We start from the raw sequence: 21,887 nt of genomic DNA, 5'->3' as shown, positions 1-21,887 counted from the left end.
TGATCCTGCATCTGTGTGATGTATAGAAAATGAATCTTCTTCATTCCAGGAGTTACCATCTGTTCTGCTTTGGTACAGTTTACCTGGCCAGTTCTGCCTGTCCCTAAAGCAAATGTGAAGCCAACCAGTAAATTTTCATATAAGCCTTAGGTTCATATGAACAGCTTTGTGGCCGCTCCTAGGCAGTTGACAGCCTGCCAGAAGCCACCCTCAAGCTTATGTAAAATAAAGAAGGTTGTTTGCCAACAAAGTTAAAGTATATGTCCAGCCAATGAAAGAGAGAAGGATTAGAACCTCTGTCAGATTTTTACACATATCTGGGCTCTGTAGGTAAGATTTACCTCACTTCCTGTCCTGGGAAGGAAACAAAGCGTGAAGAACATTTCAACAACAATATGGGCACATATATATCAGTGCTCAACCCAGATATTTTTTTAAGCCGGGTGGGAAGAAATTATAGGTGGGTGGCAGCCCCTGTATTGTGACCAAAAACCTTTAGTAACCACCCAAAAACAGCCGGGGTGGGTGCACCCAGCTAAAAGGGCCTGGGGAGAACCCTGTATATATTTGGTAGGGTAGAGGAAAGACAAAGCTTTCATTTTTTTTTTTAGTTGTCTCTCTATAGAATTTTCCTCAACCAATTGCAAGCAGGACCAGAAATGAAGGAAAAATGTCACTTAGGTATGTGGGAGGAAACCGGAGTACCTAGCGCTGGGACCTAGCACTGCAAAGGCCAGAGTGCTAACCACTGAGTCACCGTGCTGCCCATTTACTTAGCCTTAAATAACCCAAAAGGAATTCTAAATTTTCCCACTCTATCCAAAACCAGAAAATTTTTAAGCTTCAAATGACACAGGAAGGTCAAAAGCCCATTTTAACATTTGCTTTATTTAAAGAAGTCCTGGTGATCTTGTCATAAAGGTTGTTTTTCGGTCACTTCCTGTTTATAGTGACACTGCTGTGTCACACGCTCTCCTAATGTTGACTACAAGCACAATTCAAACAATACTCGTGTGTTTTGCACACAAGTCAATCAGATTTGGATAAAAACGGACAGAACTGATGATCACTTGTAGCAATTTTTCACTTATAATATACATTTATTAAAATGTCTTCTGTTAACATAAGTGCATATGAGAACCCTATTTACCTAGGAAGAATTCTTACCCTAGGGCCCAGGATGTACCCCAATAATGTAACCCTTCCTATTGTGCGATACTTCCCCCACCTCCTAGAATGTAAGCTCTTGGGGGCAGGGTCCTCTCCTCCTCCTGTGTCTTTATCTGTCTGTCATTTGCAGCCCCTATTTAATGTACAGCGATACGTAATATGTTGGCGCTACATAGATACTGTATATTAATAATGCCATCACTTCCTGGAATTTCTTCCAGGGCCAAGTAGTGTTGGATCCAAGAATCCTCTTCAAAATCATGTTTTACACAATTCAGATTTGCTTCATTTTATTTGACCTGTTTAGCTAATTTTATTTTCTTTCTCCTACAATTACACCCGACCACCAAAAATCGATTTGTCTTCAGAAATATTTTAGCTCTTCGTCGAGATTAAAACTGGGAAAGTCTATCCTCGCCCACTCCTGGGACCTTAAGTATCTTCTACTATATTCAGCCTGGTTAGAATGTCCTGCCATGACTAGTATGCAGGTCATGCATGCTATATTAAACATCTGATATCCCCCATGCCCATCCTGAGCACTACACTACTCATCACACGAGTGACCCCGCATAGCTGGCCACCATTCACACTGTGCAGGATAACATTACAAAGCCTGCTCATCCAAATCTCCAGAGACAGCGTTACTGTGCAATGCCTCCTGGGAATGTTGGTGCAGAGTCACGTCTTGCTGCTCCGGGAGTTTATGTCTACAATGCTGGTTAGATTGCCTCCCAGTCTGGCTACCAGATGCTGGCGCATTGATGCCATGTGGTTCTAATTAGTGGAAACAATCTCAGATAAAAAAAAAATTCCCTGGAAAAAGGTCCCTGGAAATGTCAGGGTTTTCCCGTGCTAAAACACTTCCCATACAGAGAATTTGTAAGAAAAAGGAACAGACAGCACAACAATCTTGTGTGAGCTCTAAATAAATAAAAAGTCAGATTTTGCTTAAATGGTACATTGTCAGATACATGAAAACCACACACTTGCAGTAAAATGGTAGAGATTGTAATCAGCCTACCTCACAACCTGTCTGCAGTTACATTTGCAACAATTGCAAGCGATCATTAATGTCCAATGGATTACCCAGCAAACCCCCATCGGTAACATTGTATGGTAATTTTAGACTATTCATATCTACCTCAATGCAAAATTTGGACAGCTAATCCAACGGATTTTGCCTCCCGTGTGGGTTGTAAACAAGATATTTGCCATCTAGGCTACACTTCTGTATTATAAGAGGACTATGGAACCAGCAAGACAACTGCAGCAAGAATTTGGGAAGTTCTTTCAGCCCAATCAATACCGACAACTCGGATGAGAAAGAAGAGAAGATCACAAGATCTGTACATCCACTTGTTGCTTTTTCGCTACATTATCACATAGCTCACCTACATGAGCATGAACAAACTAGGACCTCAAAGTGCTCTCCTTGAGATTTTGTTGTCCTCAGATTACCAGATGTAGCAGGGAAGCCAATACAAGTGCAGCCATTGCAAAAGTGGCACCAGAATAGATAATTACCTGTGTGGAGTGTTTGAAGACTGGGCAGTGTAGGGTTTTCTAAGAGGAGATAAGAAGCCAATTCAGATGCCAAATCTATAATTGTTATGCAGAAAGATTTTTCAGTCTGCAAATAAGAACATAGCAAAGCACAGTCACACAACCCTATGTCGTAGGATGTCTTACTACCCTTGGGTCTTAATATGACATTTGCCTGTTCACACACTGGCTAAGTGTGTGTACTTTTGTGTCATACAGCACTGCGAAATATGTTGGCACTATATAAATACTGTTTATTTATAATGATAGGAGTGCATCTGTAAGCAAAAATCTTAGGGTGGACAAAGACCACTATAAGTCATTATGTGTATGATACACGTTGGAGTTCACATTTTTAAACATGATTGTGTATCCTGTGCCAGTTGTGATTGTGTTGCTTGTATAAATCTATATATTCTATACATTTTTGGAAAACAATTTGAATACGATTGGTATAATAAAAGATTTGTAAATATTTTTATGCCTTTTTAAGTCCGTTTTCTTTTTTTGAAGTTGTTAATGTTGGATGGGCACCTGGGATGTGGCATAATAGTAGACAATAAACTATATTTTTCTATAAATGTAGCAAAAATCTTAGGATTGTATAAACATGGCAGCAGCTGCTATAAGATCCGGATTTTGAAAGTTTGTCATAATAAATATATTGATGATATAAATGTCCAGCATGACCATTCGCTATATTCCCTGGGGTGACGGTAGGAGTTTCCGGTGCCCATACATAAGGATAACCAGCAGAATGACACCAGGCAATTATTATCACACAGGCGTGCTATGGTCAATAAGTACAGAAGACCATAACAGAGAGGTCAGCAGAAATGAGGAGCCTTGTCCGTAGAACAGGTCTGGATGACAAAAACCAGGTAGAGCAGGTGTAGTATAGCTCAGGGGTGATATATGCAGGCTTGGACATACACAATGTTTGTGGTATCGCACAATGCGGTCAGCAGTAAAGTTTCCTGGAAAGCCAGGACTTCGCCTCAGGCTGAGGAATTTGAGCTGTGGGGCGGACCCCAGTTTGGGCCAAAAAAGAGCAAAGAGCGAGGGGGATAAATAGCAAAATATTGTGCAAGGCTCCTTAGGGGCTGCATTCACAGAGTTTGTCGAGACAAAAACAAAGTTTTACTGGCATGATACATTATTTATGTGTGTGCTGTATGTGTACAATGTTGTAGAACACACACATTACACACTTCTAGAAAACAAAGGGTGCAATCGATGTGTATGTGCTACAAATATGCAAAGTGAAAGATGTTTGTGTGCTACACGTGTGCAGTGTATGTTTATCAGGATTGATGATGCAGTGTGTGTGTGAGGGCTACAAGTGTACAAAATTGCATATGCAGCTCTTACATAGGTGCTACATATGGAAGATTATATGTACATATAGATTTGAGGATGCAGTGTTTATGTGTTACAATTTACAGTGTGTGTGTGCTTTAGATATATACACAGATGAGGCAGAGAGTTACAATTATAGAGTATTGAGGATGCAGTGTATGTGTGTATTACAAATGCGCAGTAATGGTGCACTCTGTGCGTATTGTATTGAGAATCCAAAAGGTGTGTATTACAATTGTCCTTGATGAAGCTCTATTTGTGTGTGTATTACCATTGCACAGTGGTGTGTGTGTGTATTACCATTGCACAGTGGTGTGTGTGTGTGTGTATTACCATTGCACAGTGGTGTGTGTGTGTGGCTATTGCACAGCAATGAAGCACTGTTTGTGTGTGTATTGTGTCATAGTGGAGAATGTAGTATCTGTAATAATTACAATTGTCCAGCAATGAAGCTCTACTTGTGTATTGTATCATTGCAGAGGATGTACCTGTGTTTGTGTGTATGATGGCAGAGGATCTAGTATCTCTATGTGTATGATATCATAACGAAGGTTATAGTAGTATCTCTATGTCTATAGTATGATAGCAGAGGATATATAGTATGTGTGTATGATGGCAGAGGTTTTAGTAATATCTATATGTGTATGGTATGGTAGCAGAGGATATAGTAATATATCTATGTGTGTATGATAGAGGATATAGTAATTTATCTATGTGTATGGTATGATAGGAGGGGATATATAGTAATATCTCTATGTGTATGGTATGATAGCAGATGTTATAGTAATATCTCTATGTGTATGGTATGATAGGAGGGGGTATATAGTAATATCTCTATGTGTATGGTATGATAGCAGAGGTTATAGTAATATCTCTATATGTGTATGATAGCAGAGATGTGTTGGGCACTCACAGCTGGGACATCCTCCCATTCTGGGTTCCCCTGCAGCCCATACACCGGGGGGGAGCTCTGGATGGAGGTCAGGTACCAGATCACAGCTTCATCCTGCAATGGCTCGGATTGCCAGTCTGCCAGACATTCATCGGTGTCGGTGAGATCGTAGTCCATGGAGTCCTCATCATAGAGCATGCTGCTCTCCTCTGCCCCTGCGTCCTCCTTCATTGTCACAATTGTATCTAAGCGATGAGTGCTGTGTCCTGGGCAGCCATCAGAAAGTAACTCCCAAGAAGTGTCCCCGCTCTGCTCCCTATTCACACAGCCACGCCCCTCCGCCCAGACCACGTGGGTCTATGACCTACAGTAACCCCAGCAGTGTGTGCAGCCCAGCAGATGTTATCCCAGAGCAGCAACAGGCAGGAAACTCGTGAGATAAACAAGGGTAACCCCAGCACTGAGTCACCATCGTACATCCAACCTGCACCCAGTGCCTGGGCACTGCCCTGCTTTTGTAGCAACTCAGGTCATTCTAAACCTACAGTTCTTGTAAAACATATATACATGATGTAGAATAGTCACAGAGCATTGAATCATAATATCGATATAAGTTTGTTTCTACACTGAGCAACAAAGTGAAATGCAAACAGATCTCAGGAATACAAAAACATGTAATACATTCACTTTCATGGCACTTCTATTTACATGGATATATACAAAGACATGGGTGATTAGGTGATGCGGGTGGAAGCCAGGGGTAAGGTAATAATTAAAGGAAACCATTCTGTGTACAATGTATGAAATTGCTGCCTATAAGTCTTTGCAAACCTTTCTAAACTCACATTTCTTGCCAAATGCATCATGTATTCACTTGGATTTCCCTAGATTTGCTGAATTTTATTCTTACAAGCCTTCTACGGCCTGCTGCAAAGATGCATTACTATAGATTAAAGCTGTCATCACCATGCTTCACAGTAGAGCTGGTGAAGTGTTATTCATTTACACAGTTCTGTTTGGTCTTCATGCTGTGACCAGTGACATACATGTTTAAAGTTTCTATTCATCGCCTCTCTAACCTCAGCCACTTCAAATGTTCAAGAACTAAACGACTGGTTCATGACCAGGCCAATAATCAATATCTCTCTAATATCAACCATTTATTATCTTTTTGTGCCAACATATACCACAGCCCTGTACTATATAAATACATAAACATAGAATAAATCTAATATGATATTGATGGGAAGTAGTAGGGGAAGGAGCTCTGTTTGGATTCACATTCAACTTCTTTTAACACCCAGTGAATCGCAAAAATTGAAAAAAATAATCTTGTACTCAATACAGAGGACCCCGCGCTCACCACTGTCCCATATGTAGCACCCGGGTCCCCCCACTCACCCTTGACCCGTATGGGACACCTGGGACCCCACGCTCACCCCTGTTCCGTATGGGACACCTGGGACCCCACGCTCACCCCTGTTCCATATGTAGCACTCGGGACCCCGCGCTCACCCCTGTCCCGTATGTAGCACTCGGGACCCCGCGCTCACCCCTGTCCCGTGTGCAACACCCGGGAGCCCACGCTCACCCCTGTCCCATATGTAGCACTCGGGACCCCGCGCTCACCCCTGTCCCATATGTAGCACCCGGGTCCCCCCACTCACCCTTGACCCGTATGGGACACCTGGGACACCTGGGACCCCACGCTCACCCCTGTTCCATATGGGACACCCGGGACCCTGCACACATCCCTGTCCCATATGTAGCACTGGGGACCCCGCGCTCACCCCTGTCCCATATGTAGCACTCGGGACCCCGCGCTCACCCCTGTCCCGTGTGCAACACCCGGGAGCCCACGCTCACCCCTGTCCCGTATGGGACACTGGGGACCGCGCTCACCCCTGTCCCATATGTAGCACCCGGGACCCCGCGCTTACCTCTGTCCCGTATGTGACACCCGGGACCCTGCGCTTACCCCTGTCCCATATGGGACACCCGGGACCCCGCACACATCCCTGTCCCATATGTAGCACTGGGGACCCCGCGCTCACCCCTGTCCTGTATGCGACACCTGGGACCCCGAGGTCACCCCTGTCCTGTATGCGACACCCGGGACCCCGCACTCACCCCTGTCCTGTATGCGACACCCGGGACCCCGCGCTCACCCCTGTCCCATATGGGACACCCGGGACGCCACGCTCACTCCTGTCCTGTATGGGACACCCGGGACCCCGCACACACCCCTGTCCCGTATGGGACACCTGGGACCCCGCACACACCTCTGTCCCATATGTAGCACCCGGGACCCCGAGCTCACCCCTGTCCCATATGGGACACCCGGGACCTCGCACACATCCCTGTCCCGTATGTAGCACTCGGGACCCCGCACACATCCCTGTCCCGTATGTAGCACCCGGGACCCCACGCTCACCCCTGTCCCGTATGGGACACCCGGGACCCTGCGCTCACCCCTGCCCCGTATGTGATAAAATGCACTCACCCTGTAGTGTATGTAGTGTAATTCAATGTTGCTTCTTTATGTGTAGTTTGATATATGGGAATATACAGCCTGAATTTATGAAGCGGTTTGGTTCTGTTAAAATCCATTACCGTGATACATTGGTTGGTATTATCAACCTATCTACAGTTTTGTATACTGTTGTGTATAAAGAGTGTTTAGAAATATTGTGCTTTCTGTTGATGTTGATATGTATTTTCGGCACTTTGAAGTTGTATATGGTTTTAATCATGTGTATTATTATTTAATAAACTTGCTTGATTTTAAATGTGAGGAAATGTGTTCTATATGTGATCTCCACAGATTACTCTAATTGGTGGGAACTATTTTTTGCATGTAACTATGTTTGTGGAGTCGCATACTATTTGTATTTAATTAGTTTAATTGATTAATATTCCTCTCAATTGTTGTCAGGCCTCCCACACATCCCAATTGAATTGATCACTGTGTAGTGTACTTACTATGCCTGGGACAATGCACTAACTTTCTTCTTTACTCACAACCTAGGAGCCCACACTTAAGCTACATACACACTTCCAATTATTATCGTTGGAAAACGAACGACGAACGTTCATGCACGATATATACGAACGATCGTATAGCACCGATCCTGCACATAGAGTTAACGACACGATCGTTCGTAGATATTGTACACACAATAGATACGATCGTTTGAGCGATAGAGGAACTATGTGCACGACAGGAAAGTGAACGGACGTTCGTTCATCACGCATGCTCTGAACATGGACGATCAACGAACGACCGTACACACGAACGATGTTCAACGATCGTCGTCCAATCCGATCCGTCGGTCCGGTCGTTCGTTTCCAGCGATATTCCTCGTTCGTCGGCGTCGTTGGTTACTTTTTTACGAACAATTTTTTGCCCAATTGATCGTTCGTCGTTCGATTGGAACGATAAAAATTGGAAGTGTGTACGCACCTTTAGGCTACATACAAACATGCAATAATTATTGTTAGAAAACAAATGATTAACGACCGATCAGCGATTATGCACAATTATTTTGAGCGTATTGTGCACAATCCTGTACATGCTGTAATGATACAATAGTTCAAATATAATCCACCAATAATGTACACACACTAGATAGGATCGTTTGAATGATGCAGGGAGTGACATATACAGGAGAACGTGTACCGCAGAACAATCTACGATCACTGAACGACCGTACACAGGATAGATAGCGAACGATCGTCGCCCAATCATCGGCTGGGACGGTCGTTTATTTCCAGCAACATTGGTCATTTATTGGCGTCGTTGTGCACTTTTTTTGTTAACAATTATCGGACGAATGGTCGTTAGTTTCCAACGATAATTATTGCACGTGTGTACATAGTCTTATCCTTTCCCATACCCAGAAGCCTGTGCCAATCCTGCCCTGAACTCACATACATTGAAGTATAAATCACTACATAGGTGTTGCAGTGAGCTCCATGTACTGTAGGGACTGCCCTGATCCTCTCCTGCATTCCCAATGCAAAAGCAGCAATGAACTTGCACTGCACTTGTTACACAGAGCTTGGCACTCACCACTAAGCAGGATCTGCAGAAGAGGTCAATGGCCGAAGCATTTTTTTTTCTTTTTTACATCAGCCAGTGATCGAAACCCAGAACAAAGCAACCTGTTCATTAGTCATACCATGGTTTCAGTCAAAATCAATAACTGACTGCAATCAAAGGGCAACTGAAACCTTCTGGATCATTCGTAGGAGTGCTGCATGTAAATATTAACCTATATCCAGGTGACGGTCACCCCCCATGCACAGGGACTTTTGTCAACATTTGACTGTGATTAGGTGTATCTCACAGTCACCCCTCCCCTCTAAGAGATAAAGTTATCCATGGGTGACTATGCTGAGTTTGTATCTGTTCACAGCTATTGTTTTATGACATTATTTAGGACTTTAGCCAGCCCCAGGGGTGCAGATCCTCTCTATGCGTCATGTATCTATGATCAAGAAAACAGCATGAGAAACCTAAATATATCAACCTTTTCCTCCTGAGAAAGGTTTACATTGTTATAGACATAACAATGATCACTCAATATATCCAAAATAGATTAAATAGAAAAGTTCTAGGGGGTGTTAGGACATAGCAAAATATTTATGTCTAAAAGAATGTCAATATTATGTGTATGGTAACATAATCAATCAAGATAAAGTGTTACCCCACCCGGCAAATTAGTCAATGCCATAGGTCTTATGAATTCCTGATGAAACGGTATATGTTTTCCGTGAAACACGTCAAACTACATATTTAGGATCCTGAAGACTGTTATTTTAAATACTGTATTGTATATTTTGTATAATTTGTAATATTTGTATAATAAATGTTGTTTTTGTAAACATTACTGATCAATTGTGGAATGCCTTAAAAGTCCCCCTTGTTGGCTATATGTGTGATCTAACATCAACAATCAGTCACAGGATCAATTTACTGGCAAGAAATGATCAATAAACACAAAAGGTGCAATAGATAAGACGATGATTAGAAGGGATGGCCAGATTAAAATTAGTGCAACTTAGTTCAGTGCCAGGTCAAAAAAAAAATGGAGTTCCCTGGTTTGCACTTGCACTGAGCAGTTGGGCATTTTCTGCTAATGCAGCTCCAGTTTTGGCAGCCATCACTTTAGTTTAGATAGGTAGAGCGTTGTCACACAAAAATAGGCCAAGCAGCTATAAACGCTCCAGCAATATCGGTGTGACTTTTACGCAGGCCATAACCAGTTGATTGGTGGGTGTCTGAGTGGGGTGAACTAGCATTCATCACATATGCATATATGAGTTCATCTTGCAAATGCAAACAATCTCTTACAAGAGTTAAATGTTTCCTGGTAGTTACTATATTATCTAACACCTATGTTAAGTAACACCAGATTTTCAGAACCCCATTAGATTGTTGCACGCTACAGATATCTACAGAATTGCTGTCGGAGATGTGTGAACATGCTGGGAAACCTCTGACCTAGTACAGGTTTATACATGTATGTACCAGTTACTGGGACATTTGCATCTCAGACTTCGTATCTGCAAAACAAATGCCAAACTAAGTTTACTTTTAAGTTTTGGATACAACAGGATATGGTTTGAATTGTCGGGGTAAAAATGTTGTGGAGGTATTTTTGTCAAAAGGCAAAACTTTTTGTGTACCCACTGTGAAGCTTTCTGTAAGCTTCTTCTTTGGTATGATACTTATTTTCTGGAAAGGAATAGTAGAAATCTTCTATGTGGAGACACGCGTACTAACTAATAAATGGATAGAAGCTCCTACCTAGTGTATAAATAAGGCCTAGCTGCACTTGAAGGTTGCAGACCACCGACGAGGTCGGTTTGACCAGACGCAGATCATCGACGAGGTCGGTTTGACCAGACGCAGATCATCGACGAGGTCGGTTTGACCAGAAGCAGACCGCCGACGAGGTCTGTTTGACCAGAAGCAGACCGCCGACGAGGTCAGTTTGACCAGAAGCAGACCACCGACGAGGTCTGTTTGAACAGAAGCGGACCACCGACCAGGTCTGTTTGACCAGAAGCGGACCTCCGACCAGGTCTGTTTGACCAGAAGCAGACCGCCGACGAGGTCTGTTTGACCAGAAGCGGACCGCCGACGAGGTCTGTTTGACCAGAAGCGGACCGCCGACGAGGTCTGTTTGACCAGAAGCGGACCGCCGACGAGGTCGGTTTGACCAGAAGCAGACCACCGACGAGGTCTGTTTGACCAGAAGCAGACCACCGACGAGGTCTGTTTGACCAGAAGCAGACCACCGACCAGGTCTGTTTGACCAGAAGCAGACCACCACGAGGTCGGTTTGATCAGAAGCAGACCACCACGAGGTCGGTTTGATCAGAAGCAGACCACCGACGAGGTCGGTTTGACCAGAGGCAGACCACCGACGAGGTCGGTTTGACCAGAGGCAGACCACCGACGAGGTCGGTTTGACCAGAGGCAGACCACCGAGGTCGGTTTGACCAGAGGCAGACCACCAACGAGACCGGTTTGACTAGAGGCGGACCACCGACGAGGTCAGTTTGACCAGAGGCGGACCACCAACGAGGTCAGTTTGACCAGAGGCGGACCACTGACGAGGTTGCTTTGACCAGAAGTGGACCACCGACAAGGTCAGTTCGACCAGATACAAGTATAAATAACAGAAGCTCCCAGGTCATATTAATACTTATGGATCAGTAATAAGAAAGGGGACACTCAGGCTGGATAAGGAGGGCAGTTCCAATCAGACAGGGCCATCAAATTCATGCTCCCTGTCTATGCTTATTGCTTGTTATTCTAACTTTGGAACAGTTCTGTCCTTTCCACTAAACATTTTGGAAATTCCCTTCAAATGGCTTTTAGTGTTTGAATAAGAATGTTAAAACCACAAAGGTCAGGTTTGGAGATACCCCAAATGCACTCAGAAATTGATGAATGGCCTGGGGGAGTTAATGATTGACTGGCATGTGTTGTAATGGGAAGTGCAGGTCCAGAGGTGTCTGTTGGGGAAGTCAGAACAGTAGTGCAAGTTGTTGCTGGCTCACACTCACCCTTGCAGAGAGATAAACAGAGATAGAACATTAACTGTATGGTAAACACAAAGAGCTGGGACAGGCTGGTACCTCCTGGTAGGGAACAGACAGGGACATCCCCTGAAATGATGGGTAGGGTTAAGCTACAACCTAATAAAATAAGGAGTTGCCTTCTAAATAATATCTTTGTTATCTAGAAACATAATAAAAGCTCAGGGATTGATAAAGAGTTGCAGGTGGTAGGGGCTTCTTCCGAATAATAAAGGATCAGTAAACCTAATATACACATTACCTTATCAAACAAGAAAACAAAAAAACATTGGGGTCATGCAAATATCAATGCAAATGTTTTGTATTTGAATATATCTCTAGATACAATCAGCATTGTACTGAAATTTGCTTTGTGTTATCGGCCATTTCAGGCTGAAGGAGGATTGTTAGCTTCACATGCAAAATTCAATTAAAGTGTATGTCAATAGATTTTACCAGTTTTTGGATAGAGTTTGGAAGGATAAAGTGTTTGCTGCCATCCAGGGCTTTTATAGGAGAGATTTCAAACTATCTACCTTTTAGCAGATAAAAGGAAGTGAGGTATAAATCTTCAACTGGGCCAGATTTGTCTATTGGTGTTGCTAAGAGTTCCCTCACTTTCTGTCTGGACAGGGTAATACCTTTACATACACTTTAAGTCATTTCTATTCATAAGCCGGTAACTGAGCGAAGGAAAACATCTCCCCCACAAAGGCAATGATCCCCAATATCCTCAGGATAAACAATTGCTCAGTGTGCCTATGGCAAATATCTTGTCCCTGGAAACCAATATTGTCCCAAAAAACACCTCCCTTTTAGTGTACGGAATCAGCTTTTAATATTGACCTTTCCTAAAGAAATAATTGATATTTTAAGGGGGTTAATTTAATATACAAAGTGTGAAAGGGAACCAAAATTGGGGGCAATAACATTACTAGTCACAAAGACAGAATTGGGCTCCCCCTGAAACCATTCCATTTGTATCTATAAATGTGATATTTCGTTTGTGCATTAGGTCTACTTGCCCTTTTATAAAATATAAAATGCAAAGGATTGCTAGATATAGTAAAGCAGATATAGGGAAAGCGTAGGAGAAGTATTCAGAGGACAATAATGCTCCAAAGGACTAGAATGCTAAAAGCAGTTTGTGCTAACAAGAGGAGCAGTATCAGGGTTCTTACTCTGCGGATGTGTTGCCGCTCATGCTGAGGAAGAGAAAAAAGAAGACATGACAACATGCAGTAACAACCACAAGGTAGGACAATTCCAGCATAGAAGAACAGACAAAGTCACAAATCACATCACTTGTTTTACTTTGTGTCATTTCGCAGGTATTGCTCCTCTGCTGCACATCATTTTACTGCAGATTGGTATTTTATTATATTATTGTGTAACAAATCAGAGCTCTGTAACCCATATCAGGAAATGAGAAATCAGCCGACATTTCATTGTTATGGGTTTGTTAAAAATGGGTTGTTAAAATTAAACCCTAAGTTTCAATAAAGCAATCTTCAGAATCCACAGTGCCCAAGTGACACATGCAAAATATTTTTTTTTCTCTTCTGGAAAAGACTGCAATATAATAAAGGAAGGAAAAATGGGATTGTTTGTGCAAATTTTGTATTGATAAATACTGAGTATATTATACACCAAACATAGAGAAATACAATATTAATGAGAGTACATAAGATATAAGTCTCAGCCCTTGAACAAACTTTGTGGAGTTTACTTGAGACTAAGTACTATACATGACACTTCTTAGTAGTATAGGTTTTCATAAAGTTCATATAACCATAAGGGATATCGTACTGGACAGCGTTTGTAGAGAAATAGTGAGTCTCAAAGCCTGATGCGTTTCGCCCTACTGGGCTTCTTCAGGGGATATTGAGAACTAACAAGCAACTAATTATATATATATATATAATATATAATATAATATAAATAATATAATATAAAGGTTGATGCCACAGATTTTGATGCCACAGAGATGCCAAACTCCTTTGGGATATTAATAAAGTCAAAATGGAAAAAGAGAAAGTGTTTTCTTTGGCACAGAAAAGCAACTGTATTTCAATACTTGTTGTACAAAACATACATAAATAATAATAAATTACACATATATTTTGTGTAAAACAATCAGTAAGCTCTGTAATTTATTTACCACAAAAAGCTCTCTCTCTTTTGTATAGAATACATAGATTTTGTCCCAAATCCACATAGTTTCATGGGCATTTAGGGACTGGGCACGAAATAAAGTTCAACTGACAATCGTGGGTTTAAGAGTCCCTAGAAGCCCCGTGAAAAAATGTGGGTTTAGGATGAAAGAAATATGTAAATTCTCTTCATTTATATTCACTAATACCAATTGTCAGTCAAACTTTATTTAGTACCCAGTACCTAAAATCCCATAAAACTATGGGGATTTCGGACAAAGTCTGTGTAATTTATCATTATTTATGTATGATTTGTACATCAAGTGTTGAAATACAGTTATTTTGTGTGCCAAAAAGAAAAAAAAAAAAACACTTTCCCTTTCTTTATTTTGACTTATCCTATGGTAAACTTTTTGGCCAGTCTGGTGCTGTGCCAAGCATCCGTCCTACATTCAATACAGTTACGATTACCATACGTCATGCTTTGTTTACTGTACTCAATGCACGGATTTGCCCAAAGCAGTTACTGTATATTTATATAGGATGAGGCATACAGACCAACAAGGACTAGTATGACAACCCTTACCAGAGACTTACTGGCCGTATACCCAGACAGGCCTGGAATATCTCATCTCACAGATGGAGATAAATGCACAGAATACTGAACTGGGTCAGAGGAAAACACAGGGACAGATAAGGGTGTGTATGGAAGGGGATCACTGCTGCTCATTAAATAACATGCAGGAATTCTGGGCTTGGTTTGTAGCCAGTACTTAGACAGACAATGTGTTCATTCTGTATTCACACAGAATACCTAAACATCTCTACCCCGAGATGTCCTGCATTCTATTAATTATAGATTTGTCACAAAGCAGCTTTTTTTATCACTTTGCCTAACCATCGCGTCTGTCATTTATGATGTTATGGGCACAGAAAGTGTTGTGACCTTAAAAACTCTGCTGATGTAAAGCAATATTGTGTGAATGGGAAATATGAGAATATTCTGATGTAAACTGCATGAAAGGGTTATGGTTAAGCACTAAGTGGCTGATCTGACTCAGCTCTTCACCTTAATTTGTGGACACTTAGGCTTAGATTTCACAGAATTCAGACACTTCAAACATCTGTATTTGAAAATTGTTTAAATGCGCTGACAAAGTTATACATTAAAAGATAAATTGAAAAATAAAAGAGGAACAATAAAGGGTTTTTAGACTGGTATGAAACTGGTTTGTATATTATTTTAAATGTAGAACAACTAACAGTGTAGAATATATACAGATATTGATAGTTATTGTCCACCACACATTGTATCATCATAGGGTGTGGATATCTTAACTGTACGGAGATCCTTATATTTTTTAATCCATTTAGAAAACATCTCATGACCCAACACGTTTCGACCTATTTGGCTTCCTCAGCTGTATAGAGAAATACTAATCATACTAATCAACTGTACAGAGCTGACAAGATTAGCTACATCTGTAATGTCTACTGACAGGTCAGGCATGAAAAAGCAGCTTTAACAAATATAGATGTAGCTTTAATATTTCAATGGCTTGTCTAGGTATGAAAAAAATAAACAATGTGCAATGTGTCTCACAATCTAAAGCACATGATCTGGACTATCCTTCCTCTGTTTATCTGCAGAATGTAGGGAGTGACAGTGGAGCTACACCCCTGGATATCAACCAAAGAAAAGATTGATTTGGAAGCAAGAGAGGACATAACATTGAAATGTTTACAGAAAAAGGTCCTAAATCTGTTATACACAATAAACACAGTTACTATAGATAAAGATATATTCGTAATTATTGTGAGTTAACTAGTCACAGAATTAATGCAAAAACAAAAGACCTAGGTAAATATTTATACTTTGTTATTTTTTTAGCTCCAGCCTCTATGCATAGAACTTATTATGGAGGGTAGAGGGGTAGCTAAATCAGCCCATAGTAATGCAATACAATGGATGAACAACTCTTTTTCCCTGCAGACTATGAATTGTTGGGATGGTTTCTGACCCTGCAAAAGTGCAAAAAAATGACCATTTATAGGAAAATCACATACACAGCAAAGGAGGCTCTCAAACCCTCTATGATTTAGGAGACAACAATCAGCAAAGAACATCACATCATCCCGAAGGGGAAATCAGATTGGTTAAAGTGGAACTTTCTTGCATATGACCTTATAAGATTTTCAAACAGTATTATAATTCAGATTTCCTTTTAAAGATACACACATATTATATATATATATATATATATATATATATATATATATATATATATATATATATATATATATATTACAGTCAGGAGGGATATCCATGTGCCCCATCAAAGTTTCAGGACTGTGCACAGAAGATAAGCAATATTTATGGAATGTGAAAAAAAAAAAAATCAGTCAGTCACTTATCTGTTCTACACTCTTAGAAGGCCAATATGCTTATAAGTGATATATCGGTATATAGGGGATATTTTTGTTATTTATACTTTAGTTAGGCAGGGCCAGGTGGGCTGTGTTAGCTTCCTGGTCTCCTTTACTTTTTGAATTTTGTGAGTTGCAGCCATAAAGAAGGTCCAGGAGCCAGTGAGCAAGAGGAGCTAAGCAGAGGGCCCACATGACTGAGAGGAAGCAGAAGCATGCCTATTATTATTTTTGGTAATATTAAAAAATATTTATATAGCGCCAACATATTATGCAGTGCTGTACATCAAACAGGGGTTGACGGACAGATACAGAAAATGACACAGGAGGAGGAGAGGACCCTGCCCCGAACAGCTTACAATCTAGGAGGCCTAGATAGATATATAAACAAAAGTGGGATCAGGGGAGGATCAATGTTGTAATTGGTGGGGCCGGGGGGGGGGGGGGGATTAGGGGCAGTGATCAGAAAAAAAGGAATATATAGGGGAGTAACAGGAAGTGGGGGGTCAGAGGTTTAGAGGCAGCTTTCTGCCCTTCTTTACCTTGGTTTTCTTGGGTGGCGATTTGGGGACCTCAAGGGCAGTAAATTATTAATGTTATGTAGTGATCAAGGAACTATCTCTGGTATGGGACTTCTTGTGTTGGAGATTTAACATTGGGTGGACACTGATTCGCGGTGATGGGATAGTCTGCTGGTAGATGATATTGTTCTTGAGCCGGGGGTTATGCGGCTGGGAACCAATATTAGAACCCATGTGGCTGGGAACCAATATATCAGTGTGGCACAGATCCCAAGTTAATATGGGATAGGTCAATGCCTTCAAGGACCTGCAACCTAAGTGGGAGGGGGGTCAGTTAAGAATGATATTGTATGTTATGTTATTCTTATTATTATGGCATTAGGATGTTAAGAATGTTGTTTCCTAATTTAAATGTTTTATGCATTCACCTATTTTAGAGCATGGTGTCGGTGTCATTATTAAGGTTGGATGGTTGGGGGTGTATGGTGGACCTGTGTGTATATCTGAACTTCTCCAGCTATGTAAAGTAAATGTAATTCCAGCAGGAATAATGAGAAATAAAACTATGCAGACCTGGAATCTCAGTACAGCAATACTACCAATAGAGTTATGGAAACTGTTAAGGGGTTCAACGCTTCAGCATACAACTGAAATATCAATATTCAATGGACTGACCCTTAATAGGAGACCTGGACTATGAACGTTGTATCTGAAATATAGTACATGTTTAATATAGAAACAGTTGAGCACAACTTTAGTGTGGATTTAGCAGTAATTATGTAATTTTATATTGCTCACTATCACTGCAGTTTTTATATTATGAGTACGCTGAACAGAGAGTGGGCAGTTATTTTTTTTCACGGTTTTTGTACTTTATAAACACAAAGATTGAACATTTACTAAAGGAGGCTTTTGTTTTTCTGGGATATTCCCATTGAGTTATTCCAGTGTCTATATATAGATGTATCTCTGTTCTACCATCTCTGTATCTTTATAGTTTCCCTGATAATGAGGAAAGTGGAGGAATTACTTGTTTTTGTCCTATGGCCAGACTGAAGTGGCACATTCCTTAGCTCCATGAGAACTTGGAAAATCATTTTGAGCAGTAATGAACATTTCCGCTTGCTGGAAGCACTCATCACCACCTCCTAATGCAGCCCTGGACAGCCTAGACTACTTCCAAACATTGTATGAGGAGGGTTTTATGGTCATACAAAGCAGAAATAGTTTTTTTTCTTTTGTTATTTCTAAATCAACAAAACCATCATACGAGGCACGGGGCATTGCAGAATCTATATTATTCATTAACTGACTCCATGAGATCTACTGCTCATTGCAATCTCTTACAAAAATGTCAATCAAGTCAGATGGGTCAGATTGACCTAGGTTAGAAAATATTCATTACAGAGTGGGCAAGGTTGGGGAACTTACAAATATAGTGGGAAAACGATTTTAAGCGATTAATATGCCAGATCTGGAGAAGAGTGCAAACGGTGTGATGAGGGGCTATACGTACATGGGAAGATTGTGGAGAATGACAGACAGAGGTATATACAAGAGAGGAGAGGGGCAGGGGGGTACAGTGGTGGCAGTATATAAAGAAAAGATGTGTAGAGGGTGTAACAGAGGGCAGAATCTGCATAAGAAGTGTGCAGAGAGTATAACAATAACCAGAATGTTCAAGAATGGAGTGTGGAGGGTATAACAGTGGGCAGGATGTACAGAAGAGGTGTGCAGAGAGTATAAAAATACCCAAAATGTTCTGGAAAGGAGTATAGGGGGTATGATACAGGGCAGGGTGTACAGAAGAGGTGTGCAGAAAGTATAAAAATACCCAAAATGATCAGGAAAGGAGTATAGGGGGTATGATACAGGGCAGGATGTACAGAAGAGGTGGTCTGAGAGTAAAAAAAATACCCAAAATGTTCTGGAAAGGAGAATGGAGGGTATGATACAGGGCAGGATGTACAGAAGAGGTGTGCAGAGAGTTTGGCAGTAACCAGAATGTTCAAAGAAAGGAGTATGGAGGGTAGGTGGTTAAGAAGCATTCAAAGGGTATGGCTGTAAGCATTATATTTGGCACAGTGCAGAGGGTATGACTTTGGATATTATGTGCAAAAGAAGTGTGCAACAGTGTGAAGGTGGGTAGCATGTCTAGAAATGGAGTGAAATGACAGTAGTTGCAGAAGAGGAGTGCAGAATGTGGTTGATGTCAGAGGATTATGGGGTGGTGATGGTGGAGACTGTAAAATATTGACAGAAGGAACTGAGAAGTGGTGGCAGGGTAAATTGTGAAGCAGTGAGAACAAGAGTGGTAACAGTGGGCAGGGTTTTTGGGAATATGTGACAAGTAAACAGCAATGTCTATCGGTGGAAAGGGAGAAAGGGGGTATTTAGGAGTGAACTGTTAAAGATCGGTTATGGAGGGGTTTGTAATCCAAGGGGGTGGTGGTAGGAAGCAAAGGAAAGATGTAAGGTAATGGCACTGTGTGGGAAAATGTGTTTATTAAGGGTATTTTAGGGTAGGGATAGTGCGGTCTGGTTTGTATTGTTGCCTCGATTCCCCTTATTCGTTGTTCATGTGACAGAAGTCAGACACAACAAGAAATGGGAAAATTGCCCCAGCAGAATGTAAAACATGACACAATGTTTATCCCTAGTCCTGACACTGGTATTTAACTATGGATGAAATCATATTCCTCGGTACCCCGATTTATTCCAGCGCATATGAATTCCTCTAAAAAAACAACCATAACCATATAATTGCCCCTTTTTAGAAACAGCCAGTGCAGCTAAGAAGAGCAATACTGCAAAGTGGCCAGCAGGAGGAAGCACTTACCTGCTCCTTGAATGGCAGTAAACATGAAATTCATGCAGCTAGGCAGATAAGCTGAAGACATGACATTAATAAGCACATAAAGATGATGAAAACAGGAATAGAGGTTTACTCACATTGTACCAGCTCTGGCTCTTCTGTAAAGAGAAAGAAAGCATGTTAACATTTCATCTTTTCATTAAAGATACTAACATCATAAGGATTACAGAAAAGAACAAGGATTATGGAAAAACTAGGTCATATAGAAATACACTGCATGAAAATGTTATTAAAGTCACAGCACTGCAAAAAAGGCAAATCATGTTCTGCTGGACTGCAGCCTCCATTATACCCAGCACGGTCATCACATAGGAAGGAGCTGCATTAATAAATGTTCCGGTCATCAGCACACTTACATCTGTAGGAGTAATAGATAGATGTGGTCTGTGTGTGTTTGTTCGGATTGTTTATATAACTTTGTAGAAGACCAGATTGTATTTGTGGCTTGGACAGACATCTGGAAAATGCCCAAGGGTTTACAAAGGCACTGGTTACCGGCCCACAAGTGAATTGTTGGTGAAAGGAAAACAAGACAAACTAACTTTATTCATTAGCTAAGAAAGTGATGGAGAAATCACTCCATTCAATGGCTTCTGGATGAATGTTTGCAACTAAACATCTGCTTAAAATGCAATGTAATCGGCCCTAATTTATTAAAGCTCGCCAAGGCTGTTGAAGATAGACTATTATGGGTGAACCTGGCTAATCCAGCAAACCTGGAATGAGTCTGGTCCAGGACTAAAAACATTTGCCAACTAATAACAAATGATGTTTAGGAAATCATTTCTGGGTTTGCTGGATCCTCATTGATCTTCTAAAGTCATGGAGAGCTTTAATAGAAGCGGAATCTTATTGTGTGATACTTCCCCTACCTCCTAGATTGTAAGCTCTTCGGGGTAGGGTCCTCTCCTCCTCCTGTGTCACTGTCTGTATCTGTCTGTCATTTGCAATCCCTATTTAGTGTACAGGGCTGTGTAAGATACTGGTGCTATATAAATACTGTTTATTATTATTAATAATAATATTACCTAAATCCATTCAACTCACCTATCTGCATTCCAGCGTCGCCATCTTCCTTTCTTCTTCTTCCTAGTGACGTTCTTTGGCCATCCTGATTAGCCGTGCTGGGATGACTTAACATTTGCGCAGATGTACGGGAGTTCATTCATCGCCAGCACATGCAAGGGAAGCCAGGACTGCTGGATTTCCTTGGCAAGAAAAGCTAACATTGCACATTCGCAGCTCATCGCTTTTTCACATTTCACCGGCACAATCAGACAGGTAAAAGGGGTTGCTGTAGAAGGGACATCCTATGCCCCTTTCTGCTATAACCATCTGCCCTATTTTGTAAAGTGGGACTTTACATATGACCAGGTGCAGCAAAATTGCCGAAGAGGTTATTACGTTATATATAACTCTCTTCTCTACAATCCATTATGAATGCTGCAGCCAGACTTATTCATCCTCCCCACCTATTGGCTGTGTATTGGGAAGGTTCCCAATACACAGCCTTCCCATCACTCCTCCTCTGCTGCATCTCTTTGTAGTTCTCTTCATTGGCTTCCATTTCACCTTAGAATCAAATCCAAGTTCCTGTGCTTTGCCTTCAAATCCCTCCACAGTTCTTGTTCCACTTACCTTTCTGTCCTGAAAAGTACCCTCTAGCCGCTCTCCGCTCCTTCAATGACCTACTAATGACTTCCTCGCTCATAACCTCGTCACACGCATGGCTCCAAGACTTTTCTAGAGCTGCCCCAACTCCCTGGAAGTTTTTATCCTATTCGACTTGCTCCTACTTTCTGCTCATTTAAAAGAGCCCTTATAACCCATCTTTTCAAACTCATCTACCCATC

At 41.4% G+C, this 21,887-nt stretch overlaps 1 protein-coding gene across 10 annotated transcripts in view; it reads right to left on the bottom strand.

Moving 5' to 3' along the window:
• GRAMD1B (GRAM domain containing 1B) overlaps positions 1 to 21,887 on the bottom strand; it is a 152,694-nt gene that overhangs the window by 26,456 nt on the left and 104,351 nt on the right. For 7 of the 10 annotated variants that reach the window (XM_072426593.1, XM_072426595.1, XM_072426598.1 and 4 more), the window contains 2 exons: positions 20,112 to 20,132; positions 13,240 to 13,263 (listed from right to left, as the gene is read on the bottom strand). In XM_072426593.1, the coding sequence (XP_072282694.1) occupies positions 13,240 to 13,263; positions 20,112 to 20,132 (45 nt within the window). Of the gene's footprint in view, positions 1 to 4,987; positions 5,270 to 13,239; positions 13,264 to 20,111; positions 20,133 to 21,887 lie in introns of those variants that run through there. The other 3 variants (XM_072426596.1, XM_072426597.1, XM_072426602.1) reach the window with 2 other exon arrangements.

Source organism: Pyxicephalus adspersus, chromosome 11, assembly GCF_032062135.1.
Source record: "Pyxicephalus adspersus chromosome 11, UCB_Pads_2.0, whole genome shotgun sequence".
NCBI lineage: Eukaryota > Metazoa > Chordata > Amphibia > Anura > Pyxicephalidae > Pyxicephalus > Pyxicephalus adspersus.
Note: the sequence above shows the minus strand (reverse complement) of the source record. Positions and strands in the feature narration are given on the sequence as shown.